Source organism: Octopus bimaculoides, chromosome 2 (assembly GCF_046866305.1).
Source record: "Octopus bimaculoides isolate indiv1 chromosome 2, ASM4686630v1, whole genome shotgun sequence".
In the NCBI taxonomy this organism is placed as follows: domain Eukaryota; kingdom Metazoa; phylum Mollusca; class Cephalopoda; order Octopoda; family Octopodidae; genus Octopus; species Octopus bimaculoides.
Window position 1 is genome coordinate 132,803,428 of NC_142929.1, and position 24,337 is coordinate 132,827,764.

General features: G+C 36.5%; 1 protein-coding gene across 3 annotated transcripts; it reads left to right on the plus strand.

Annotated features, from left to right (window-relative positions):
* The first annotated feature begins 3,056 nt into the window (after positions 1-3,056).
* Positions 3,057-22,816, plus strand: LOC106867960 (large ribosomal subunit protein uL10m). Of its 3 annotated transcripts, none has more exons than XM_089347713.1 (5): positions 3,057-3,205; positions 7,802-7,992; positions 13,992-14,164; positions 15,774-15,910; positions 18,434-22,816. In XM_089347713.1, the coding sequence occupies exons 1-5, from the start codon at positions 3,163-3,165 to the stop codon at positions 18,628-18,630; spliced, it is 741 nt and encodes a 246-aa protein (XP_089203839.1). In that variant the 5' UTR covers positions 3,057-3,162; the 3' UTR covers positions 18,631-22,816. The 3 variants fall into 3 exon arrangements, with proteins under 3 accessions (XP_089203839.1, XP_089203841.1, XP_014768527.1); XM_089347715.1 differs by lacking the exon at positions 3,057-3,205 and adding an exon at positions 3,306-3,630; XM_014913041.3 differs by lacking the exon at positions 3,057-3,205 and adding an exon at positions 4,455-4,611.
* Positions 22,817-24,337: the final 1,521 nt, after the last annotated feature.

The following is a 24,337-nucleotide window of genomic DNA, read 5'->3' on the forward strand; positions in this document are numbered from 1 at the left end:
CATTGTTGTCCATTTCTCCATGCTTGCATTGGTCAAATGGAATTCTCTGAGGTGGATTTTCTACAGCTGGATGCCAGTCTTGTTGACAATTCTTTCTTGCTTCTAAACAAGGCAATATTTCCCCATAATCAGACAGGCTGTCATAGAAGATTGGAAATTAATGACATCATTTGCATGACAGTGATGGTTATTTACAACTATCATTCATGCATGTACATACGTACATACGCATGCACACACACACACATACATACATGCATACACACACACACACATATATATATATATATATATTTTATTTTTCGCTATGATAGATCGCTAACCACTACACACATCTTTTTTCTCTGCTTGTTTCTTTCTGTGTTCTTTTCTGTGGAAGAGTGTAGGCTCAAAACGTTAAAGACTTTTTCAATTCCTGAGCATTTTTTTGTGAATTCTCCCTATATATATATATATATATATGTGTGTGTGTGTGTGTGTGTGTGTGTGTGTATGTATGTATGTATATATATATATATATATATATATATATATATATATATAGAGAGAGAGAGAGAGAGAGAGAGAGAGAGAGATTTTGCTTGAACAAGGTTGTGATTGTCTCAGGAGTATGATAGAAAACACTTGGGACTGAACCCCAAACTACATAGTTTGGAAGCAAACTCCTTAATCACATAGCCACTATGGTTGTATGAAAAGATTACTTTAATGGCTGGTATAGCAAAAGCATCATGTGATACTACTCCACTGAGATCCCTTGGTTCTATGATACAAACTTCCTGTTTTAAAGTAATGTAAATTGAAATCACACATCAAAGTTTCCTAATTTATGTTCCAGATACCAGTTTAATAATGAGAAAGTTATTCTATTAAATTCTTTGTTATATCAAAAATTAATAGAAACAAATGCAGCGTATTTCAATATAAATATGATGAAAAAAAGTTATTACAAGAAGTGAGAAGATGCATTGGAGACAAGAAATTACAGGGATTTCAAGCAAATGGATAGTGTAGTGAAAAGAAGGGGTTATAAAGAGTCACAGCATGGCTGGAGTGAAATAGTTTTCAGTTGAATAGGGTGTATTTTGGGTATAGATAAAGAGTAAGAGAATTACAGATGTTTTATAATTAGAGACTGACTGGGTTCACTCATTGTTTTGATGAATGAGGGTTCAACAAGACATAGCTACACAGTGTTCCTAAAAGAAGAAAGTGTGCCGGTGTCTTGGTCTGCTGAAGAACCTTCATGATGGATATTATTAAAGTGGCCATAGTTTGTACAGAATAGTTCCACTCTCATGACACTTGTTGCACTAGAGCAATATGTAATATAATCACAGAGAAGGTGCGTGGATTAGTGGTTAGAGGCATTTGCCTCACAATCATAAGGTCGTGAGTTCAATTCCTGGTGGTGCGTTGTGTCCCTGAGCAAGACACTTTATTTCATGTTGCCCCAGTCCACTCAGCTGGCAAAAATGAGTAGTACCTGTATTTCAAAGGGCCAGCCTTGTCACACTCTGTACCATGCTGAATCTCTCCGAGAACTACGTTAAGGGTACACATGTTTGTGGAGTGCTCAGCCACTTGCATGTTAATTTCACGAGTAAGCTGTTCTGTTGATCGTATCAGCTGGGACACTCGTCGTCGCAACCAACAAAGTGCTCCTATTATGCTTCATTTCCCACTGAACTTACAACTAATCTTCACTTTGACCCCTATCATACATCAAGCGGTAAGCTTTCTCCAAGCTACAAAGAATGAAAACCTATTAATACGATTTACTAGATTAACAACTGACAATTAGAACCAAGTATTAATTTTCAAACTTGTGCTGTTCAGGTACAACAAGTGTTATGATCCCAGTAATTATCAGAATGTAGGATTTGCATGGAATTACCTTCTCTCAGATCAGTAGCTTAAGAGCTTGAAGCACCTCATCTAGAGTGCCTGTAAGTGACCTTCTTGAAGAGGTAATTCAGTGACATGCTAATTAACCCATAGCTGGAATCCTGACAGGTGATCCGGGAACAATGGTGACTAAGAGGTGGTTCTATGCTCCTCAAAACTCTGCAACTCCCAAACCAGGGCCTCACTACCTGATGCGGTTTAAATTCATACCCAGGACACTATCTAGTGAAGCTACTATAAAAAATGGTATGAAGCAAAATTATAAAATTAATATTTAGTTCTCATTGCAAGTTGTTAATCTAGTAAATGATATTAATAGGTTTTTTTTTTTCTCTGTAGCAAAATACCATTAAGAAAGCTTACTGTTTGATGTATATATGGGTTAAAGTGAAGATTAGAAGTGAATTCAGTGGGAAATGAAGCATAGAGTGCACTGTGATCATATTACAATTTCATCAATAACCTTGAAATTACCATGCTAGAGATAAAATTTGACACCTACAAGAACAGGTATTTATTGCAAATACAGCTTTCATTACATACTCAAACCACTAGAATAAAAAGTAGCAATGTGAAAAGATTGGACTTGTTTCAGAATTTCTGAAGAGAAATATAGAGAAGAGTCAAATACGTCTTGATGAAACAGGTCATAAAGACCGAACATCAAGGAAATTCACAAACTTTATATGTAATGAGAAATAAGGAAATGAATATTTTATGGTCCCAGATGTGTTGTAGAATCTCTAGTAAACTGGTAAGGAACCAACGCTTTTGGTGCACCAAATAAGCAAGAATAAAACAGCAGGAACTGTTCACATAGCTGCTTAAAGATTTTATTTATTTGTGTGTGTGTGTGTGTGTGTGTGTGTGTTTTCTTAGGTGATACAATTCATACTAGAAGTGGGGATACAGTTAGAAATCTTTCTGCTTTTCAAAAAGGTAAGTTAGATGAAAAATATTTCAGAATTGTGATATTGTGCGTTGGTGAAGGCAGGTCTGCAGTAATTAGGGTGTACTATATTAATTATGATCCAGCGGTATTGCAAAGCACACTTCGAAGTTGTCTATAAAATACATTTATTGATTTAAGCTACAAAAGGAATTAGATGCAGGGGAGATAATTTCATTCTTATACCGATTCGAAAACTGAAGAAAGAGAGAGAGAGAGAGGCAGACTTGTTGGGCTTCAAGGCGGAGAGAACACAGTGTTGACGCACAGGAAGAAATATTGGAAATTCTTTTCACCATGGAATAATGCATCGTTTAAAGACAATGATAATCACAATTGCAGGCTTGGGTGTGTAGTTAAGAAGTTCGCTTCGCAAGTTCATGGTTTTGGGTTCTGTCCCACGGAGTTGTACCGCGAGCAAATGATTTATACTGTAGGCTCGGGAAGACTAATGCCTTGAGAGTGAATCTGGTATATGAAAGCCCATAATGTGTGTGTGTGTGTGCGTGTCTTTACGTTTGCTCCACCACCTCTATCACTGACAACCGGCGTTGGCTTATTTACCTTCTCATATCGTAGCAATTCAGTAAAAAAAGACTAGCAGGATAAATACTGAATTCAAAAGAAAAACAAGTGCTGGACGGGCGAGGTGGTGCAGTGTGATCGATTAGACTCTTCATAGTAGTGACCCAACATGACCATAGTCAAATGAATGAAACTACTTTGCAGAAATTTGCTAAAGCCTTGAAATATGCTACATTATGCTTCCATATGTAAGAATTGTTTATAGATTCCAAAACAAATTGTAACATTAAAATAGATAATAAAACTTTTCTTTGAAAATAGAAATTTAGTAAATATTCAAACATGAAGATATATCCATTACTGGGAAAGAAAATACTTTTTATATTCGAAAATCTTTCAATAATTTCTGATAACTGTATTCCAGTTGTAACTAATATATTAATGTAGCTAAAGGTGGCGAGCTTGCAGAGTTGTCTGAGCACCGGACAAATTGCTCAACAGCATTTTCTTTGGTTCTTTTGCATTCTGTGTTAAAATCCTACCAAGATCAATATTGCCTTTTAAGAAGGCAGCGAGCTGGCAGAAACATTATCATGCCAGGCGAAATGCTTAGTGGTATTTCGTCTGTCTTTGTGTTCTGAGTTCAAATTCCACCGAGGTCAACTTTGCCTTTCATCCTTTCAGGGTTGATAAATTAAGTACCATTTGCAAACTGGAGTCAATCTAATTGACTGGCCTCCTTCCCCAAAATGTTGGGCCTTGTACCTAGAGTAGAAAAGAATATTGCCTTTTAAGAAGACGGCAAGCTGTCAGAAACGTTAGCACGCAAGGCTACCACTAACTATTTCGCAAAATACCATTAAGTATTTCGAAGGGCGAAATACTTAGTGGTATTTTGTCTGCCTTTACATTCTGAGTTCAAATTCCACTGAGGTTGACTTTGCCTTTCATCCTTTCAGGGTCGATAAATTAGAAGCTCCTCTGATGGATCATGTGAATGCATTTCGATTAACATTACATGAAAATGTAAGATATCGTTTAAAAAAACCTACAAAGAGAAGGTCATGGCATTTCATAGAATTTTAATAAATATCATAAAAAGCAGATATGTATCAAAAGAACATAATGCAGGGGAGAGAACCATCAACCTTAGTTCAATTTTAAAGGGAGGTAACCTCCATAAACCACGTTTTGCACAAACACAATGGCGGCTCTTTGTAACGTCCGAAGTAAGTGATGAAATATTTGTGTTAATAACTGAATAATATTTATAAGTTTGCGTTATTCTGCTGGGTAAAAGATTTTCGAAATAGTGAGGAAAGATTTCAAAGTCTAAAGTGGAATCATTATGCATGTTAAATGAAGTAATTCAGATCATTGTTCATAGACAAGGTCATTTGTCATTCACCCAAAACAGCTATCCCTATTCAAGGCAATACATTTTCTTGTCCCTTATAATATATATATATAGTGTGTGTGTGTGTGTGTGGATACGTATGTACATGTGCATGCATCAATATGATGCTTTTTTGTTGTTAAAACGTTTAATTTCAATAAATGTTTAATTCAAAAAGTGCAACTATCAACTACATATGTAGTTGGTGTTAACGTTGTTTAGTCGAGTTCAGCTTTGGTTTCACAGATTTGACCATAGGCAATGAAGGCTGACCGCCCTTCATTTTTTATAACTACGACAGCAAAACAGTTAGGTGTGATTTCAAGTAGTTTGACTTATTTCTACCTGATCAAGCGATCGACATTGGTCCGAGAAGTATATGGTGTAGGTAAACCGGTACCGTGCCCATGTCTTTATTATGGCTATTGACGTTCTGATTTCTGGCGGAGGTAAATAATACGTACTCCACCTGTTTTCGGCATAACAAAAACCCAAACCCTAAACCTTAACCCTAACCACCCTGTGTGCGTATTCTTTACTTTCGCCCTGATTTCATTTTCTGCCGAGGTCGAATTTGTCTTTCGTCCTTTCGTAGTCGAGAAAATAAGTACCAGTTGAACCCTGAAGTCGATATTACTGACTTCCCCCTCCCCTCAAAATTGCTGGCCTTGTGCCAAAAGCTTCGAATTATGGAACCTGGTTTGAATTCATTTAGCTTTTAATGGTAGCTAATGCAGATTCGCACCGCACTTTGAAAAATGCATTTTTCTGAAAAAGTTTAAGTAATTTTTCAGATTAACATGCGCACGATCTTCTCTAGGGGGTTAGGGTTAGGGTTAGGGTTATGGTTAGGGACGGAATTCTAACTCAAACCCTAACCCTAAACCTAAAACCCTAACACCCTAATAAAGATCGTGCGGGTGTTAACCAGAAAAATTACCAAAGGTAATTGTAAATATGCAAAAAAAAAAAAATTTCAAAATTTTAAACCCCGCCATTTTAAAATGTATTGTTGTATATTGAAGTGTGGAAATTTCATTAAAGCAGGTATGTGAAGTGCACTTTATGTGTTCATTTAGGCTAGACTGTAGAAATTGTTGTTTCGGTATAGTTGTTAAAATCCCTGTATTTTTCCACGTTACATTCCTGCTTTAATGAAATTTCCACACTTTAATATACAACAATACATTTAAAATTGTGTGTGTGGGGGGGGGGGGTAAGTTGAGGGATGGGGTGTGTTTAAAATTTTAAAAAATTTTCTTTTTGCATATTCGTTATAACCGACATGTAAAATCCAGGAATCCAAATAGACTTTTTCAGAAAAACGCATTTTTCAAGCTGAGGTGCGATTCTGCATTAGCCCCCTTCTAATGGTATTACAAAGTCTGATTAACCAAATTGTGTTATATTGCAAGAGATTGATAAGGGTACTTTTTGCTTGTGACAGACAAAATTCTTTCTGGTACTTAGCTAGAGCTCCTTACATTCAGAGTCCTCCCCCATCTTCCCAAGGTCAACTTCGCTTTCAATCTTCTGGGGGTCGATAACATGAAGACTGGAGTCGATATAGTCTACGTCATCTCCCCATTTGACCATGTGTCTGTGTACAGCAATCATTATTATTATAGTTCATAAATAAAGAAAAGATTATGGCCTATAATAAGGTGTTTGGTAGCAGAGTCTGGTGTACGTTGGGTAAATTATCTTGGGGAATGTAATTATGTCCCTTTGTGTTCTGATTTCAACTTCTGCCTAGATAAATGTTGTCCTTCTTTCCTCCAAGGTCAATGAAGTAAGTATCAGTCATGTACTTAATTTGGTTTACTCAATGCAGAATTTATGGATCTTGTGCCAGTGTTATTACAGTCTGTTAGCCTTTGATTGTGAAAAATAGCATGTGAAATTAGCTGGTTTCTTAGAGCATTGAATAAAATGTCTTGTGGCATCCATTCCAGCTCTCTGTACTTTGAGTTCCCATCTTGTTGAGGTCATCTTTTTGGGGTCATTAAATAAAGTACCACCCTAGCGCTTGTGTTGATTCTTTTCTCTCTCTCTATCTCAAAGAAATTAGCTGTTGTCAGACTGAAGTTGGAAGGGTTCTGCCAGGTTTCAATATGCTAGGCATTATGAGTAACAGCAATACCCCTCCAACTACATCAGGAGTTGAAAGGGCCAAGGAAATAATAAAAAAAAAAATACTGCATGTTTATTATTACTTATCTACTGTAGTTTCTTCAGGAAGATTTTGAACACAAATTCGCTTCAGCTCTGCTGTTTAACTCTTTAGCATTCATATTACTTCATCAAATGTAATGCTTATTCGTTCACATTGTTTTGAGTTAATTGTGCATTGTCTTGTATCTTCAAAATTTCGATGTTATGATTGTTTATTTTAGAATGACATTGTAGAATATGTATGAAAGGCTAGATCTGGCCAATTTGAATATAAAACAGGTAGAATATTTGGGCAGGATATGGCTGGTTTAAGGGCCGAAGGATTAAAGGAATATTTATCAATCATTCAGCTGTACAAGTTGTAAATTGAGCCTATTCCATGTCACCTATTTACACCTAGACACAGTAAGGTGCATGTGTTAAGATACTAGGCATTGGCTTATGGGCTGATATTGCAACATTATTAGCTGTTAGTTTGCAGTTGAATTAATAAATGGATAAGTCTTTGAATTACTGGTTCAAAGGTCTTGAGTTAACTGGATCCACTCCATATGGATTGTATTTGTAATTCTATATTTCCCAGTTCAAGTGGCTATTGAGAATTAGTACCAAATTAACTGGGAATATTATCTGAAATATCTGGCATTATGTTCTGGGTAATAATCTCTCCTTCACTTAATGCCATGAAAGCTGGGCACCAGCTCTTAAAAGCTGTTTGAGGCTTAAGGCACATTTGCATAACATTTCAATGGAGCAATTGACTATTTTCCAAATGAAAATTGTGGGTGTGCTTAGTTAATAGAAATTCTGTTGTGATTAGATACATTGTCAATAAATATTCTTTTCAGACAAAATATTTCAACCACTCTTCAGCCAAGTACGTCACAGAAAAAGTTTTGATGTGCGCAAGCCTCCTCCTCCATCCGTAATACATCGTTTAATAAAAGAAGTAACAGCACCACTTGAAGTCTATAGACCAATGCCTATGGCTGATCAGTGCTATATTGGAAAACTCACCCAATATGCTTCCAACAAACAGGTAATCTTTTATATCTTTTTATACAGGTATCATGCATTTCAACACAGAGAATTAAAACATAAAGGAAATTGAAACCAGTTTGTGAAATTGGTTTGGTTAGTACTGTTGCTCAAGTTAAAACCGTTAGCTGATCCTTTGGTGCCTTTAGAGGAGTTAACTCTGTTGTGAGCAATCCATTTTTGATCCACATCTTTTCTTCAGTTTGTTCAGGTTTGGCTTTGGCTGCATCACTCTCACCACTTTGGGAAGGCTTCCCAAAGATCATTAGCCCTGCATCTCCTCACTAATCAATTAACTTAATTTTTAGAATGATTCTATAGGGCTGGTGTGAGAGGCCAGAGTTGGCCAGTTTTAATATAAAACAGGAAGAATATTTTGGCCGGATACAGCTAGTTTAAATGTTAAACAGTTAAACCTTAGTATGAAATTATTAGCTGGTTCTCTTTGTTTTTGCTTTAACTTCAAAATTTTAGACCAGTCTGAGATAAGACTTTCTTTAGGTTTAAATCCTTCAGATCAACAATCTTAAAGTGATGTAGATTATCTTTCAGCTTGATGGTTGCACTGATGCCACATAACACTGTAAATTTTGGCTTAACAAGTTCATACTTTGCGTCATGAACAGTTCTGAGTTAAACCTATTGTCTCAGAACTTTGCCTAAAAACATACATTATAGACTTAGCTTTGTTGTAATTGTGTAGTCACTGTAATAATTTGCTCTTGGATCAGTAATACAGCCAAGTTCTAATACATTTTATTCTACAAGCAAAACCTATTAAATATTTTATTCTACAAGTTAAACCTATTAAACAACAAATAACTGAATGACTTGAAAATTGCAGTAGAAGTGATTCATTATATTCTTCTTTATCCTGTCTTGCATTTGGGAAGAAATGCTGCAATAGTGGAAACATGGGTCATTCAACAAATTCTTCTGGTCAAAACCATTGTACAATAATCCCTCAACTATCATGGGTGTTACTTTCCAAAACTTCCCACAGAAATAATTAAAATCTAAAAAAATATAAATATCTATCTGCTGCAGAAACCCACGATATAAATTTACATACATTAGCCAGAAAAATCCGCAATGTACTGAGTGTGCGATAGGTGAACTGCGATATAGCGAGGGATTACTGTATTCTACCAAGTTTGGCCACAATGTTAAAGGTATGGATCAAGCAATTTGATAATGAGGAAGTAATTTTGAATATTAATTATGCAACAAATGATGAATTACAACTGGTTAATTGTAAATTGAATCGACAATAAGTTCAAATATAATTGGACTCTGGTACAACATTTTCAAGGACCCAGCAAGCCAAGTGAGACCATAATCCGTGGCCTCTGCCAGGGGTGTAGCTAGCTCACTTATTCGTACCTTTACTTCATGGGACACTAAACTCTGCATGCGAAGACCTTTTGAGACAAGTGAAATCGAAATCAAACGAAATTCGACGACTGTCACCCATGCCAACCCCTCCTTCATTGGACACTAAACTCTGCTTGCGAAGACCTGTTGAGGCAAGTGAAATCGAAATCGTAATTGAACCAAATTCGATGACTGGCACCTGTGCCAGTGGAGCGCTAACAGCATCGTCCGAACGTGATCATTGCCACAGTAGCTGTCTAGCTTCCATGCCAGTGGCACGTAAATAGCACCATTTGAGCATGATCGTTACCAACGTCGCCTTACTGGCACGTGAAAAATCATTCGAGTGAGGTCGTTGCGAGTGCCGCTGGACTGGCTCCTGTGTAGGTGGCACATAAAAAACACCATTTTGAGCGTGGCCGTTGCCAGTACCGCCTGACTGGCCCTCGTGCCAGCAGCATGGAAAAGAACCCACTACACTCTCGGAGTGGTTGGCATTAGGAAGGGCATCCAGCTGTAGAAACTCTGCCAGATCAGATTGGAGCCTGGTGCAGCCATCCGGTTCGCCAGTCCTCAGTCAAATCGTCCAACCCATACTAGCATGGAAAGCGGATGTTAAACGATGATGATGATGATGATGAGTTCCACTGTTACCATTAATCATCAAACCGATTGACTGACATTTAACTTTACATAACAGTTCAAAACCTGAGATACTTGATACTATAATAGCTTTGCTTGACAATGGAGATTACAAAAACCAACTCTAGTTTTGCTATGGCTATTAGCCCTTACAACTTTGGGTTAATCTGTGCAGATATTCTGAAAGGTACACTATATTATTATGCTTTTACCCACAATAAAATGCTATAACACTAATATTTTAGTAGGTGCGGTAAACAATAACATTTCTTCAACATGCCCAATTCTAGTATACATAAAAAGAAAAGAAGCTTGAAATGAACTTCACAATCTTGACATAATGGTAATTACAACTTGATGTCTTCATGAATGCCTCAACAATGCATCACCAATAGTTTGGGTGTGAAAAAAAGACAGTAAATTAAGAGTGTGCTGACTGCAAAGTATACCTAAATGACTTTCTCAGTTCAAATAATGTTCTCTGATATGTAAAGAGCATAATTTTCTCCTCAATTGACTTAGTGTGCATGCTGGCAAATTTGGAATATGATTCTAAGAGATGGTGTGTGAGCAATGGTCTTCACTTAATCGATAAACTTCAGATAAATCTAAAAAATAACAGTTCCATTTTCCAGTGTTTGGAATCTATCAAATAATAATAATAATGAAATTATTGTATACATGTTCAGGTGCACTACAACTTGTCAAAAGTGCGTATAAAGCATATGCAGGTAGTTAATGGCATAAGTATATTTCAGGCTGACATACTCATCTTTGTAGTAATCCAAAATAAAGTGAAGAATCAAAATGATGCAGTTATTGTAAAAGTATAAGGTACCAATGTAATGATTAACCTAAATCATTGATTTGGATTACTTATCGCCGGTGCAAACAATCAAGTCTGCTGAGAAAGGTTACTGTCCATCAACTGGAAAGTTTGATGAGTATTTAATAACTCTTTTGATACCAACCCACCTGAGACGATCCCTGGTTCTATGAAAGAAACTTCATGTTTTGCAGTAATATAAATTAAAACATTTCATCCAACTTTAATGTTAACTTATGTTCCAAATATGAGCTTATTTTACTTAATTATAATTTTCAAAATTGATTAAAATAATGGTAGTGTATTTCAATAATAAAATAGAGTAGCAAAAAGGTTAAAAGTCTTTTCAGCCATTTCAATGAATCTGAGAACTTACTTGGCTGAGTCGAGTAATTGTCGACCCTTTTCACAAGGTTGAACAAATGGTTTGTTACAAGAGCAAGATAATGGAACTTCCTATCGATGTACATTGCCTGATTCATTCTGGCTGAAATCAACCTAGATTAAATGTGGATAGGAAATTGTTCAGTTGGCATCAAATGAACAAATAACTTCTAAATATCCTTCTCCAAGCATTTGCTAATCAGCATAATGTTATCAATGGGTCAGCATCAATTAATTTCGCCGGACTGGCCCTCGTGTGTACCGCCGGACTGGCCCTCGTGTGTACCACCGGACTGGCCCTCGTGTATACCGCCGGACTAGCCCTCGTGCCGGTGGCACGTAAAAAGCACCCACTACACTCTCAGAGTGGTTGGCGTTAAGAAGGGCATCCAGCTGTAGAAACTCTGCCAGATCAGATTGGAGTCTGGTGTAGCCATCTGGTTTGCCAGTCCCCCAGTCAAATCGTTCAACCCATGCTAGCATGGAAAGCGTACGCTAAATGATGATGATGATGATGATCTCCTGTTGAGCTGCCATTTGGTCATGTGATACACTATAGCAATGTTTCCAACAGGTCAACATTGTCAACAATGTCACAGTAAAGGATTGCAAGACAGTTTCTTCAAGCCAAGTCAATTGGCAGGAATCCTAAGGTTAGACCACATGCAAAGTGGTTGGATACTAGTCATAATCTCAGCCGGTTATGCTTGGGTGTCTAGAAGGAAATTCTAATGGCAATTCTTTCTGATAGGACTCTATGGAGGAGGTGCCTGAGGATTCTACACTCATTATTCTCCCAGAAATAGTGGGTGACAAAAATGGATGGTTGGACGGACTCCACCTACTGTTTGCTTTTAATAGTCTATCTCCCACACCTTCCTTACTACCAATATTTCTAAATCATGCTCCACCTTGTAGGAACTTAATAAGAAATATTATAACATCACAAATGAGCTGCAAAATTGCAAAAGGAATTCACAAGCCACTAACATTGGATAACATGATTTATCTTTCCTGACTGGAGTAATGTTATATTTATAGTATTTTATTATTAAGTATATACACCTTGTCTTTACTGCTCACTGTATCTATCTACCCTGTCTGTGATGTCATTATGTTAATATTGTCACATTCTATATGTTTTACATACCTGCACATGGTTAGGACTATTTAATGTGACTATCAGTTTGATGTTAAAATCAGTTTTACAGTATGCCACTCAGACAACATTTGTTAACCACAAAGTCTCCGTTTTGACAGATGTCTGAAGTTTTGAATTTACTCAGTTGTGTGTGTTATTGTAAATACAACACCCATTCACATCTTTCCATAGATGTGTTGGCCAGGCATTAACTACACCATTCTCACCAGTTTAGGATAATCTGCAAAACTGGTGAGAATGATGTATTGGGTCAAGTCATAAATAATTTCCATTTTTTGGAAGTAAATTGTAACAATGCATTTCAAACTTCAGGTGTTTAAAATTGAGATGGCAGCTACTATTTTTAAAAGAGCCTCATCCAACCATAAAAACCCTGTCAAAACCGACACAGAAGCCTGGCGTAGTTTTCAACCTTGCTGGTTCCTGTTAACTGTCCTACCCATGCATGCATAAAAGATGGACACTAAATGATGATGATGATGATGATATTATGTGTGTGTGTATGTGTCTCCTTGACATCACATGATGGATGTAAAATGAGTGCTACCACCATACAGGAAGAGCCTTTCATTTCCATCTTTTGGGTTGAACATGTCTGGCCATGGAAAAATAGCATTACCTTACTTGGAAACAGGTGAGGGTTGGGGAAAGTTAACATCTCTCTGTAGAGAGTCTGTCTCAGTAAACTCTGTACCACCTATATAAGCACAGAAAAGTCATCATCATCATCATCATCGTTTAACGTTCGCTTTCCATGCTAGCATGAGTTGGACGATTTGACTGAGAACTGGCGAACCAGATGGCTATGCCAGGCTCCAATCTGATCTAGCAGAGTTTCTACAGCTGGATGCCCTTCCTAACGCTAACCACTCCGAGAGTGTAGTGGGTGCTTTTACGTTCCACCAGCACGATTTACGTGTCACCTGCACGAAAAGTGGAACATTAAAATGATGGTGATGATTGTGATATATTCTTTGATATGTATATGGATAGATTTATTCTTTGAATGTATCATTGTTTTGTTTCACAGTCTGCTTTGTGCCTGTATCACAGCTAGACTATCAATTGTCAGTGATATTATCAATAAACTCCATCTCAATAGTTTGTAAACATCCACTTCTCCCAATCTAACACTGACATATCAAAATAAATATGCAAAGCCACTGCCATGTTGATTTTATTATGTAAATAATATAATCTGTTACATATGGTAGGAGAGCAGTGAAAACATTGGAAGAAGTGGTTAGATCACATAATATTAGACCACATGTCAGAGATGATAAAATGAACAAGTGGTTTGTTATGTCACACTGTTGTCCCATTCAGCCAATATTCTTTTCTACTTTAGGCACAAGGCCCGAAATTTGGGGAGAGGGGCCAGTCAATTAGATCGATCCCAGTATGCAACTGGTACTTAATTTATCGACCCCAAAAGGATGAAAGGCAAAGTTGACCTCGGCGGAATTTGAACTCAGAACGTAAAGACATGAAATACAGCTAAGCATTATTGCCCAGCGTGCTAACGTTTCTGCCAGCTTGCTACCTCCCATTCAGCCAATATTAGCATAGACATAAACCAATAAAACAAAGTGAGCTGTTTTTCTCTTTTCAGCTGAACAGATATGAAGAGTTTATGTTGGAACAGGTCAGGAAAAGACTGAAATCACAGCGGTTACTCTTGATTTATCATCATTTACCCATGACAGCTGCAGAGAAGAAAACCATGCAATACCAGATCTCCACTCAAGGCTTCAAATTATTTTATGCCAACACCAAACTTATGAAGTGAGTTTATTTTTTTAATTTAAATCTGCTTGTTAGTTTCTATGCTAATTAATGCTTTTTATACTAACCCATGTAAGGCTGCCCTAGGTTCATTAATACAAACTCCCTCATTTAATGTGATCAAAATTTCATGTAATTTTTCCTTTTCTTCCAAACACCAGCTTAATCATGGAAATGTTGTTTTACTAAATACTTCATTACATTATTTTCCAAATTAATAGAAGCAAAAACAGCTTATTTCAACAGAACTATGGTAACAAAAGGGTTAAGTAGCCAACTGATTTAAAAGCCTACACGTGACAAGTTTTTGTGTTAACACTGGTTTAATAATCTTCATGGCTTTAGGTCAAGCTAAAAATAGTAGCCACTTGTTACAAATATTTATGCAACTATTAACTTCATATTTTTATACTCTCAATATTGATCAATGAACTGACATTAGTACATCAGGTAATGTAACTCATGGTTACTAAAATAGGTAAAAAAAACCATCATGAAGTTGTGATTAAAATGGAAATTTTTCAGAAAGACATTGATTTTATTTATACTTTCTCTATTTTATACCACTCATATTTATCATGTGTAATCATTTTTTTTTAATTCTCTTTTCAAATGTTAGCTTTGCCTGTTGCTTGTGTTTTGAAACTATTGTACTTAAATCCAATGTTTAATTATTGTTTCTGTTGATGTTATTTTTGTTGGATAATCAATTCAGTTGTGCTTGGACAGAATGTGATGTGGAGATAGAACTAGTCATTTAATTTATGTTTTTGTCTTTGTCTGTCTCACATTTATTGTAGAGAAAACTGTTCCATTCAAAAATAGTCATAAATTTTGCACTAGTTAAAAAGGTTTCTTTGTTTATATCATGCTTCTAGTGTTGCTGATATTGGTGTTGCTGCAACACTCTTCCTTATGTTTTATCTACTGAATGTTTAATGTTCAGCCTTGCACCCCAGTGAAAATTCTCATTAATTATATTATTGTGCCTCTGTTGCACATATTAATGACTTATACCTCTTTCCATGGTAATTATTTAATTCAAAAGAAATACTATTTTGTTTCACAACTGTTTACAAGCCATTGTTAATAGTCTCTAGATAAATGGTAACCACTTTGTCAATTTACTATATTTGATGGTATAAAATGTACTCAGGCTTAGTAGACACATCCCAATTTCAGCAGCACATATTCAAGAAAAAATATTTTTGTGCTTTAAAGCATGTAATATTGAAAGCAATTTTGCATATAGGTCCTTGGTTGATTTTTTTTAAGACAACATTTTTGAGGAAAAATTGCATCTTATATGCCATCAAATATGGTATTCTTAATACTCTGTGGAAAACAAGTTTCTTTAGTAGGTCTTCTTGATTCAATAAAAGTTATAAATTATTTTAGTTTTTGAAAATATAATCAAAAGAACTAATGAATGAGTCTGTACATAATTTACATTATTGCTTTTGTTTAATGTTAGAAACACTATTATGTTATTCAATGACAGTTTGATTGTTGTATTGTTTTATTATCCTCCACCGGTGAACCAAACTCAATCAAACCAATGACACAGAGGTAATTAATTTGTTATTGTTGCTTTCTTTTTATTTTATAGGACAGCACTGGCTGAAACTCGATGGGCAAATCTTTGTCAGAGCATCACTCAGTTTACCTGCTTTATATCAAGTGAATCTTTAAAAGTCAGTGATTTATTGAAATGTACCCACAGTATGGCAAAATTAATATTACTTGGTAAGAAAAATACCTAATTTAAAAAAAAAATATAACTTTGGTATTCTTCCTTCTGTTATTCTCTTCATTTCCATCCTTTCATAGTAATTCTGTCCCATTCATCATAGGGGCTTTCTTTCGCTTTGTAAGTTGCAAGATGATCCGAACAGTGCTGGTGCTACAAAAGCACCCAGTACACTTTGTCGGGTGAGGGCCAGTCAATTAGATCGATCCCAGTATGCAACTGGTACTTGATTTATCGACCCCAAAAGGATGAAAGGCAAAGCTGACCTCAGCAACAATGATTGACAATCAATTTGAGCTATGACAATGCTGGGTTTGAGAGGACTCCTTGGTCTAACTGACAGAAAAGCAACCCCTATAGTGCTGGTGACACAAAAAAATGCTCCCAAAATGCTTGGTAAAGTGGTTAATCCCACCCTTTCTTCTGGACAAGTACAGCCTATCGGTGTCTCCACTCTTAGGTTGGAAGCTCTCTGGGCACTGTCAATATTTTTCTTGTCTTCATATCTATGTTCATCAGTTTGCAGCAAGCTGGCAAAATCGTTAGCACACTAGACAAACTACTTAGCAGCCTTTTGTTCATCTTTATATTCTGAGTTCAAATTCTGCCATGGTTGACTTTGCCTTTCATTCTTTTGGGGGTTGATGAAATAAATGCCAGTCAAACACTGTGGTCAATGTAATCAACTAGCCCCAACTCCCAAAATTTCAAGCCTTTGCCTATAGTAGAAAGGATTGTCATCATTAAAGCTGTGAGCTGGCAGAATTGTTAGCACATCAAATAAAATATTTATTGGCGTTTAGTCCATATTTATGTTCTATGTTCAAATGCTGTTGAAGTCGACTTTGCCTTTCATCTTTTGGGGTAATTGAAATAAATAACAGTCAAGTACTGGGGTGGATGTAATCGACATACCCAATTCCCTAAAATTGTTGGCCTTGTTCCATAATTTGAAACCATTACTATTATCATCATTTTGGTGAGCTGGCAGAACCATCATAGGATCTGAAAAAATGTTTTCAGTATTTGTTCTGTTTTTTTATATTCTGGTTTCAAACCCCATTATCTTTCATCTGTTTTTGGTCAATAGAATAAAGTACCAGTCAAGTACTGGGGTTGACAGTATGAACTAACCTACTATCTCAAAATTTCAATCCTTGTGCCTATATGAAAGCAATTATAGCTAAGCGGTGGTTAAGAAGTTCACTTCTTAATCATAGGGTTTCAGGTCAGTCTCACTGTGTAGATCTTGAGAAAGTGCCTTCTTTAGCCTTGGGCTGACCAAAGCCTTGTAAGTGGATTTGGTTACCAGAAACTGAAAGAAGCTCATCCTGTATATACGTACGTGTGTGTGTGTGTCTTTGCCTTGAGAACACACAAGTTGTGAACTGGTGCCATTATCATGTAAGTAGTGTCATTCATTTCCTCTCAGCTGGGAGTTCATGACAGGAAAGGCATTTGGCTATAGAAAACTTGCTTCAGTGAATTCCTTGCAAACATAGAAAAGTGGACATTAAAAACAATGGCACTGATGATGAGAGCACACTTTCTTTGAAATCTATCCCAAAGCATCCTTAACTTTCAGGTATTGAAATTAATGGGGTCAGTAATTTGATCTTATCATGTCAAAAACACTTCAGAAGATTAACATAAGGTCCCATCACCCCACTCCACATTGCTTGTGGAGGCATATGGCTCAGTGGTTAGGGTATTGGACTCACAATCGTAAAAAGTGAAAGGCTTCCAACAACTAAAAAACCTTAAGAATTAATTTACAAATATCATCAACGCAAGGATCTAGCATTGTTAGTCCACATTATTTTGTAAGGGGCATAGAGCCAGTTTCCCAGCTTCTCTGGTGTATATATTCTTCCCTGGACAGGATGCTGGCCTGTCACAGGATAACTCATTTTGGCCAACTAAGTGGACTGGAACAAAGTGAAATAACTGATTTGCTTAAGAACACAATGGTCCAGGAATTGAAACCACAATCTTACGATTGTGAGTCCAACACCCTAACCACTAAGCTATATGCCTCCACAAGCATTTAGTATAGTAATTTAAAATTGTATCTTCATGACAAAGTTTTCACTTATTAGTATTTCCTGAAACATATTTGATTTCTTGTGAAGACGTGTTACTTGGTGGTTAGGGTGTTGCACATGGCAAGGTTTTGATTCTCAGACTGGATGGTGCATTGTCTTGAGCAAAACACTTCATTTTATGTTACTCCAGTCCACCCAGCTTTAAATGAGTAGCCCCTGCAATAGACTTGCGTCCTGTCCAGGAGGTATGTTGTGATCTTGGTCACTTATTTGCCATGGAAAGTGGGTAACTAGCCCTATGGGTTCTAGAACTTGAGACAGTATTAACCATTTTTTAGTTGATTATTCATAAATATGACTCCATATTCTTCTGTCAGAAAACATCCACAGACTTCTTTACCTGAGTACTTAAACTTATTCCTTGCAGATACAAAAGTTTCAATGCGTTAATCATGCTTTCTTTTTACCTTTCAGGTGGTGCTATAGAAAACCATTTATTAACTCGTGACGGAGTTGTAGCATTCTCTAAATTATCATTAGAAAATGTTCAAAGCCAGTTGGTGGGTTTGCTGGCATCCAACAGTGCCACTGCTTCCAGTCTACTTGATCATCACCAGAGACAGCTTGTAGCAAATCTAAAACAGTTATCAATACAAGACTCTCAAGACTAAATCATAAACATTAATTTATTGTCATCAGTTATTAATTACTGTTTTTGGAATTGCATCAGTTTTAAGAAAAAAAAAACAAAATTCATTTGAAAACAATGATGTTTTTGTGTAATCTTTTTTATTATGTATTGATATCTTTTTTGTTGTTTACCTTTATTTTCCCAGCTAACTGGATGTTATGGCTTTTATTGGATCAAATGCTTTTACTAACTGCTAGATGTTAAATTTTATGCATCTGGACAACAACGATGACTCTACTTTCTTCAACAAGCCTGATGAATAGAATATATTCTGTCCTCTTAACTGTTCACTGCTTAGCAATGGCAAAACATCTGACTATAGTTCTACATTTCTTTCCTATTTGGTTTCATCAACCAATTTGGCTGTAAAATTAATTTGTAAATTATATCACATTAAGATATTGTAATTAACAATTACCAAAACAATGAAGAAAGTGGTTTGATTAAAGCTTATTATTTACACCACATAATTGCTGAAAGGTGGTGTTGCAACTTAGTAGAAGTCATAAAATAAATTCTACTGAAAATATTAAGAACATAAATGTATTATAAGTAACAAATTGTCAGCATGGTAAGAATATTGCAGGAGATGCCTTGTGGTATTTGGTCCAGCACTTTGCATTCTGAGTTCTAATCCCACAGCCTACTTAGGTGATAGACTTAATCTGCTGCTCAGTTTAACAATATAACTTGGCCTTTGTCTACCTTTAGTAGAATCCAGTCTACTCCAAGTATTTTGGCCAGGTCTCTAGTCTGAGGATTCTTGCTCCCTTCCTTCCACCCTCAGGTCCTGTAAAGAGTCATGGGTATTATTTTTCTTTCTGACTAAAAAAAAATCCAAACTTGCATGAATGGATTTTGATATATTGGCCTGGTGTTGGTACCATGTAAAAAGCACTGGTGCTAGTACCTCGTAAAAAACACTGGTGATGGTGCCATGTAAAGAGCTCCCAGTACACCTCTGTAAAGTAGCTGGCATTCAGAAGGGCATCCAGCTGTAAAAACCAAACCAGAACAGATGACCAGAACCTAGTGAAGCTTTCTGGCTTGCCAGCTCTGACCAAAACATCCAACCTATGTCAGCATGGAAAATGGGTGTTGAATGAGAATGATGACAATTGACTTTGGTTTTCACCAGCCAATGGGTACAATAAGTTCTACTTTGATCTACCATACCTACCTCTCTACACAATATAGTCTTCTACCTGCTGAGAAAATACTGAGAAAATGAAGGACTGATTTAGACAATTAAAACAAAAGAATAACTGGTTTTATCTCCTTAATTTCATTCATTTATTATACTTCTCTTTATGCTGAGTAGTGGTATTTAAATTTTTAATACAAATTGTTGGTTCATCAGTTGATGAGTTTGTATATTGCTGCTTTGTTTGAATAAGATAAATTTATCTACATAAATTAAAGATAAGCACTAGCTTGGTCTTCTGTAGTTTGTGAATAGGGAGTTAATTTGATTCTTCATCTTACACCCACTTTTGCATGCTTGCCTGGGTTAGATGAATACATTATTGAGACACTGATTTATAGCCACATATCCTTCTCATTGCTAACCCATACCTGTAGAATGCAAATGTGGAAAAACAGTGATACACACACGCATGCATGCACACAGATAGATGTGTATGTACAATGGGCTTCTTTCAGTTTCCTTCTGCCACATTCACTCATAAGAGAATTTGTCTGCACCATTTCTAAAGAGAGAGTTCTCTCTTTTCAAAGAGATATTGTGAAGGTAGAAGGTAAAGGGTGTCATAAGTTTTCCTCTGATGGAGTATGTCTAGAATTTTTATGATATATCCAAGACAATTACAAAAATTGCTTAACACTGTTACCAGCCAGTGTAATTAATGTCAATATTGAAAACAATATACTGATGCCATTTATCCACATTATTGTTATCATCATTTTATGTATGCTTTCCATACTGACATGACTTTAATTGACCATCACTGTCCCCTCCTAGATAGGTTGAAGGACTCTCATTCTTGCATTTCATCTTTGATATGGCTTCTATGACTGGATGCCATTCCTATCACAAACCACTTTACAGAGTGTACTGGGTGCATTTTATTGTCGTGCCAGTATGAGAATGGTAAGGTAGTAATAATATTATAAAAGATGGTAGTTTACTCTGTGCAAATTAAGATTGTTGATTATGTCTCATTGTGAATTCAGATAACTTTATTTATTTTACTTGTGTCCTTGAGGACAGCATAAAATTACATTTTCTTATCCTCTCAGAAATAAACCAATATTAAATGAAAATTGAATGCTTTAGTATGGCATTAAGTTCTGTGGAAGCCAAGTTTGTAACTGATCCAGTTTTAATTTGAAGCTGGAACCTCTTCAGTTACATCATTGATCATGTTTGTGGGAAAAACACGATCACAATTTCTCATTCTTCATTCTTATAAATTTGAGATTTTCTCTTTATATAGCTTAACTGCCACCCACATATAACAACTTGGTAGCTTGTACTATGCTTTCAATAACTGTTTTAAGTATCTATATAGTTGTGTGCAAACAGACATGTCAATCCTCCCAGTAGGATATGCCAGCTGGAGAGAAAGAAGGCTGCATCAGCAATCAGTTGATACTCATTTTCAGCTCAGTTCACTAGAGCAACATGAAATGATGTACCTTGCTTCACAACACATAACCCAGTCTAAGAATCAAAACCACGACCTTATGATTGTGACTTCAACACCCTAGCCACTAGGCCACACAAGTTCTTTATGCAAGAAATCAGTTTTATGAAAGACATGGTGTTTGACAGTGTTTGGCTCAGTTAACCTGTGGACTTGTAGTGACATTATCTTGAGGGTCTCCAGCACGCATGCACAGGGCTGGAATCTTCTGAAAGGCCTGCCAGAAGTTCCCTCATGCACATGCGCAGAAAACTAGCAGCAGCAAAGTTCTCTTTTATCTCTGACTCAAGATGCTAGCAGCTGAACAATGCAGACGTCTCTTCAGCAGCTGAACAATGCAGACATGTCCTCAGCAGCTGAACAATGTAGACGTATCCTCAGCAGCTCTCTCTTCACCTCTGCTGCTGACCTGAGTCGCTCGCAATTTGACCAGCTCTGTGTAGCTGGAGTTCTGAAGGAGTCGCACAACGTTGGCTAACCTGTGAAGAATGCCTTCACAAATTATGATTAAACCGACTTTGCTGTTTCCACACCAAAGCGACCTGGCTACTGATTGTCCCAAGATGTAACTCTTGTACAGACGAAAAATAAAAGATTGTTATTTGTTCAGATGTTCTTGTTCCGATATTTTCCATTCCAACATTTATGTAAGGAAATGTGTGGCATCCTTCCAGTGCCAACCTTTCCTCTTACAGACTCTTGGTTTTATAACAAAACTATAGCAGTTATAGTACAAGTATTGTAGCTATGGGTTTACCTAGTGTAAATAATTCTTATTATCTTCGCTTTAGCGAAGGCAGAGGTATTGTTTTCAGTTGTGTTTGTTTGTCCATGGACAAGATATCTCAAGAACTGCAGGGCCATTTTCTTGATGGAGGAAGGGTCCTGTTCGGTTTTTTTTTGCTTACAAGAACCTTAGTTTTTGCTATGTTAACCTTCAGGTTCTCTTTTGATTCCAACTTTGCTTCCACACCTGGAATTTCTTTTCTTGTTCTGCTATAAGAGTAAGACCATCAGCATCAAATTCTACATAGCACTATTAACCATGAGCATGGGGAGATAACTTGTGTCTTTTTCTGCACTCCACCACCAAAACACATGAACACTCATTATCATGTCTCTCAAAATAAGATTAAATGAAAGTTGGGACAGAAACATCTTCAAACTGAGATTTTATCTAGAACTAGGAATCTAATACCAACATTGCACTTGTTTCTCTACCTCATTATTCTTGCTGTATCCTACTCCACCCTATCTCCCACCCTGTGCTAGTCATTGCACTCATTCATTCCTTCCAGAACATTGGCCCTCTGGAACTGCCTCCCTGCTGTTCATATATTTCCCAATGATATTGAAAATTGGAATCAATAAAATCTATATTCCTTGCAGTAAATTTAGGGTCTTGTACGCATGTCATAAATCTTTTCCTTCTTCTTATTAAAGGAAGTTGGTACTTATGGTTAATAAAAGAAATCTATTTAAAGATTTAATTCTAACCCAGCCAGCTTTTGCACCTAATGCTTTGTTTACTCATTTCTTTACTAGTTAAAATATTTTTCAGCTTGGTTCAGAATGTCTAGGGATATTCATTACTTAAAGACACCAAATGAGGTAAAAACAGCTTGTCTGGTGAAATGCCAACAACATTCTTAGAGGGACTCTGTGATTTTTTTCATGTACAAGTCTTTTTTAGAAGTTTCTCTGAGACAAAATATTGCAGCTAGTGCTATTCTACATTCATATGTACATCATAAATTTTATACACAGTGTTCATCATCATCGTTTAATGTCCGCTTTCCATACTAGCATGGGTTGGACGATTTAACTGAGGACTGGTGAACCAGATCGCTACACCAGGCTCCAATCTGATTATATATATGTGTTATATAGTGTTATATATGATAGGTTTCTTCCACCTTCTATCTATGTGGTGTTATCAAAAAGTTCCCGGACTAGTTATGATTAATAAAAATTAAGTTATTTACCTAAATTTTAACATCATCTCCTTCGAAATAGTCACCTTGCGCAGCAATGCACCAGTCCCAGCATTTCTGTCATTTTTGGAATCTGACCTGAAAGTCGTTTTCTGTAAATGAGTCAAGGACCTTCTGTGATTATTTACTCTTGATCTTGACAACAGTGTTAAAACAGCAACCTTTGAGCTGCATTTTCACCTTGGGAAGAGATAGAAATCCACAGATGCTAAACTTGGTGAATAGGGCAGAGCAGAAGCAATATTATGTTGTTTTTATTGAGAAACTCATGAGTGAGGAGAGCTCAGTGACAGGAAGCATTGTCATCATGAAGAATCCAATTTTTTGTGTTCCACAGATCCAGTCACTTTTGCAAAATGTCTTTCAAACACTTCAAAACATCACCGACTGTCCTCTAAATGTCTTCATGCACAAGCTGATGAATTTCTCCACATTTCCAGGGCTGACGCTGATGGCAAATCTTCCAGATCACTCATTGTCTTTCAAGGAAGTTCTTCCTCTTTTGAAGTACCCATGCCACTCAAAACATTACATAGGATCCATTACCTCATTGCCATAAGCTTTCCAAAGCATAACATTTCTTGTTGGCTTTTTGTTTTACCTTCCTGTCCATGACAAAAATCGCAGACTTCAGCATAGACGTACGTGATCATAAAAACGCAAATATCACAACTTGCAAAGTAAAAACACAGTGATGTCACTTGCCACACTACAGAACTAGTTTGGTAACTTTTTGATACCACCTCAAACTAATATTTCACCACAGCCTGACCTGTCTCAAGTGAAACACAAGGGTGTAGGATGTTCACAAACTGTAAAAGTACAGCAAGAATAAAACTATTTAGTTGAGGATGACTGGGAATTCTATCAAATGTAGCCTGAAGATGATTTGGAATCAGTTGACTGATTGAGCAATTTGAAGACAAATTAATGGTGGGAGGGTGATGTTTATGTTTCTCAAATTGGTAGTGGAAAGGACGTACTGCATAAAAGGAAAAACTAGTACACCAAATTGCAAGACTGGAAT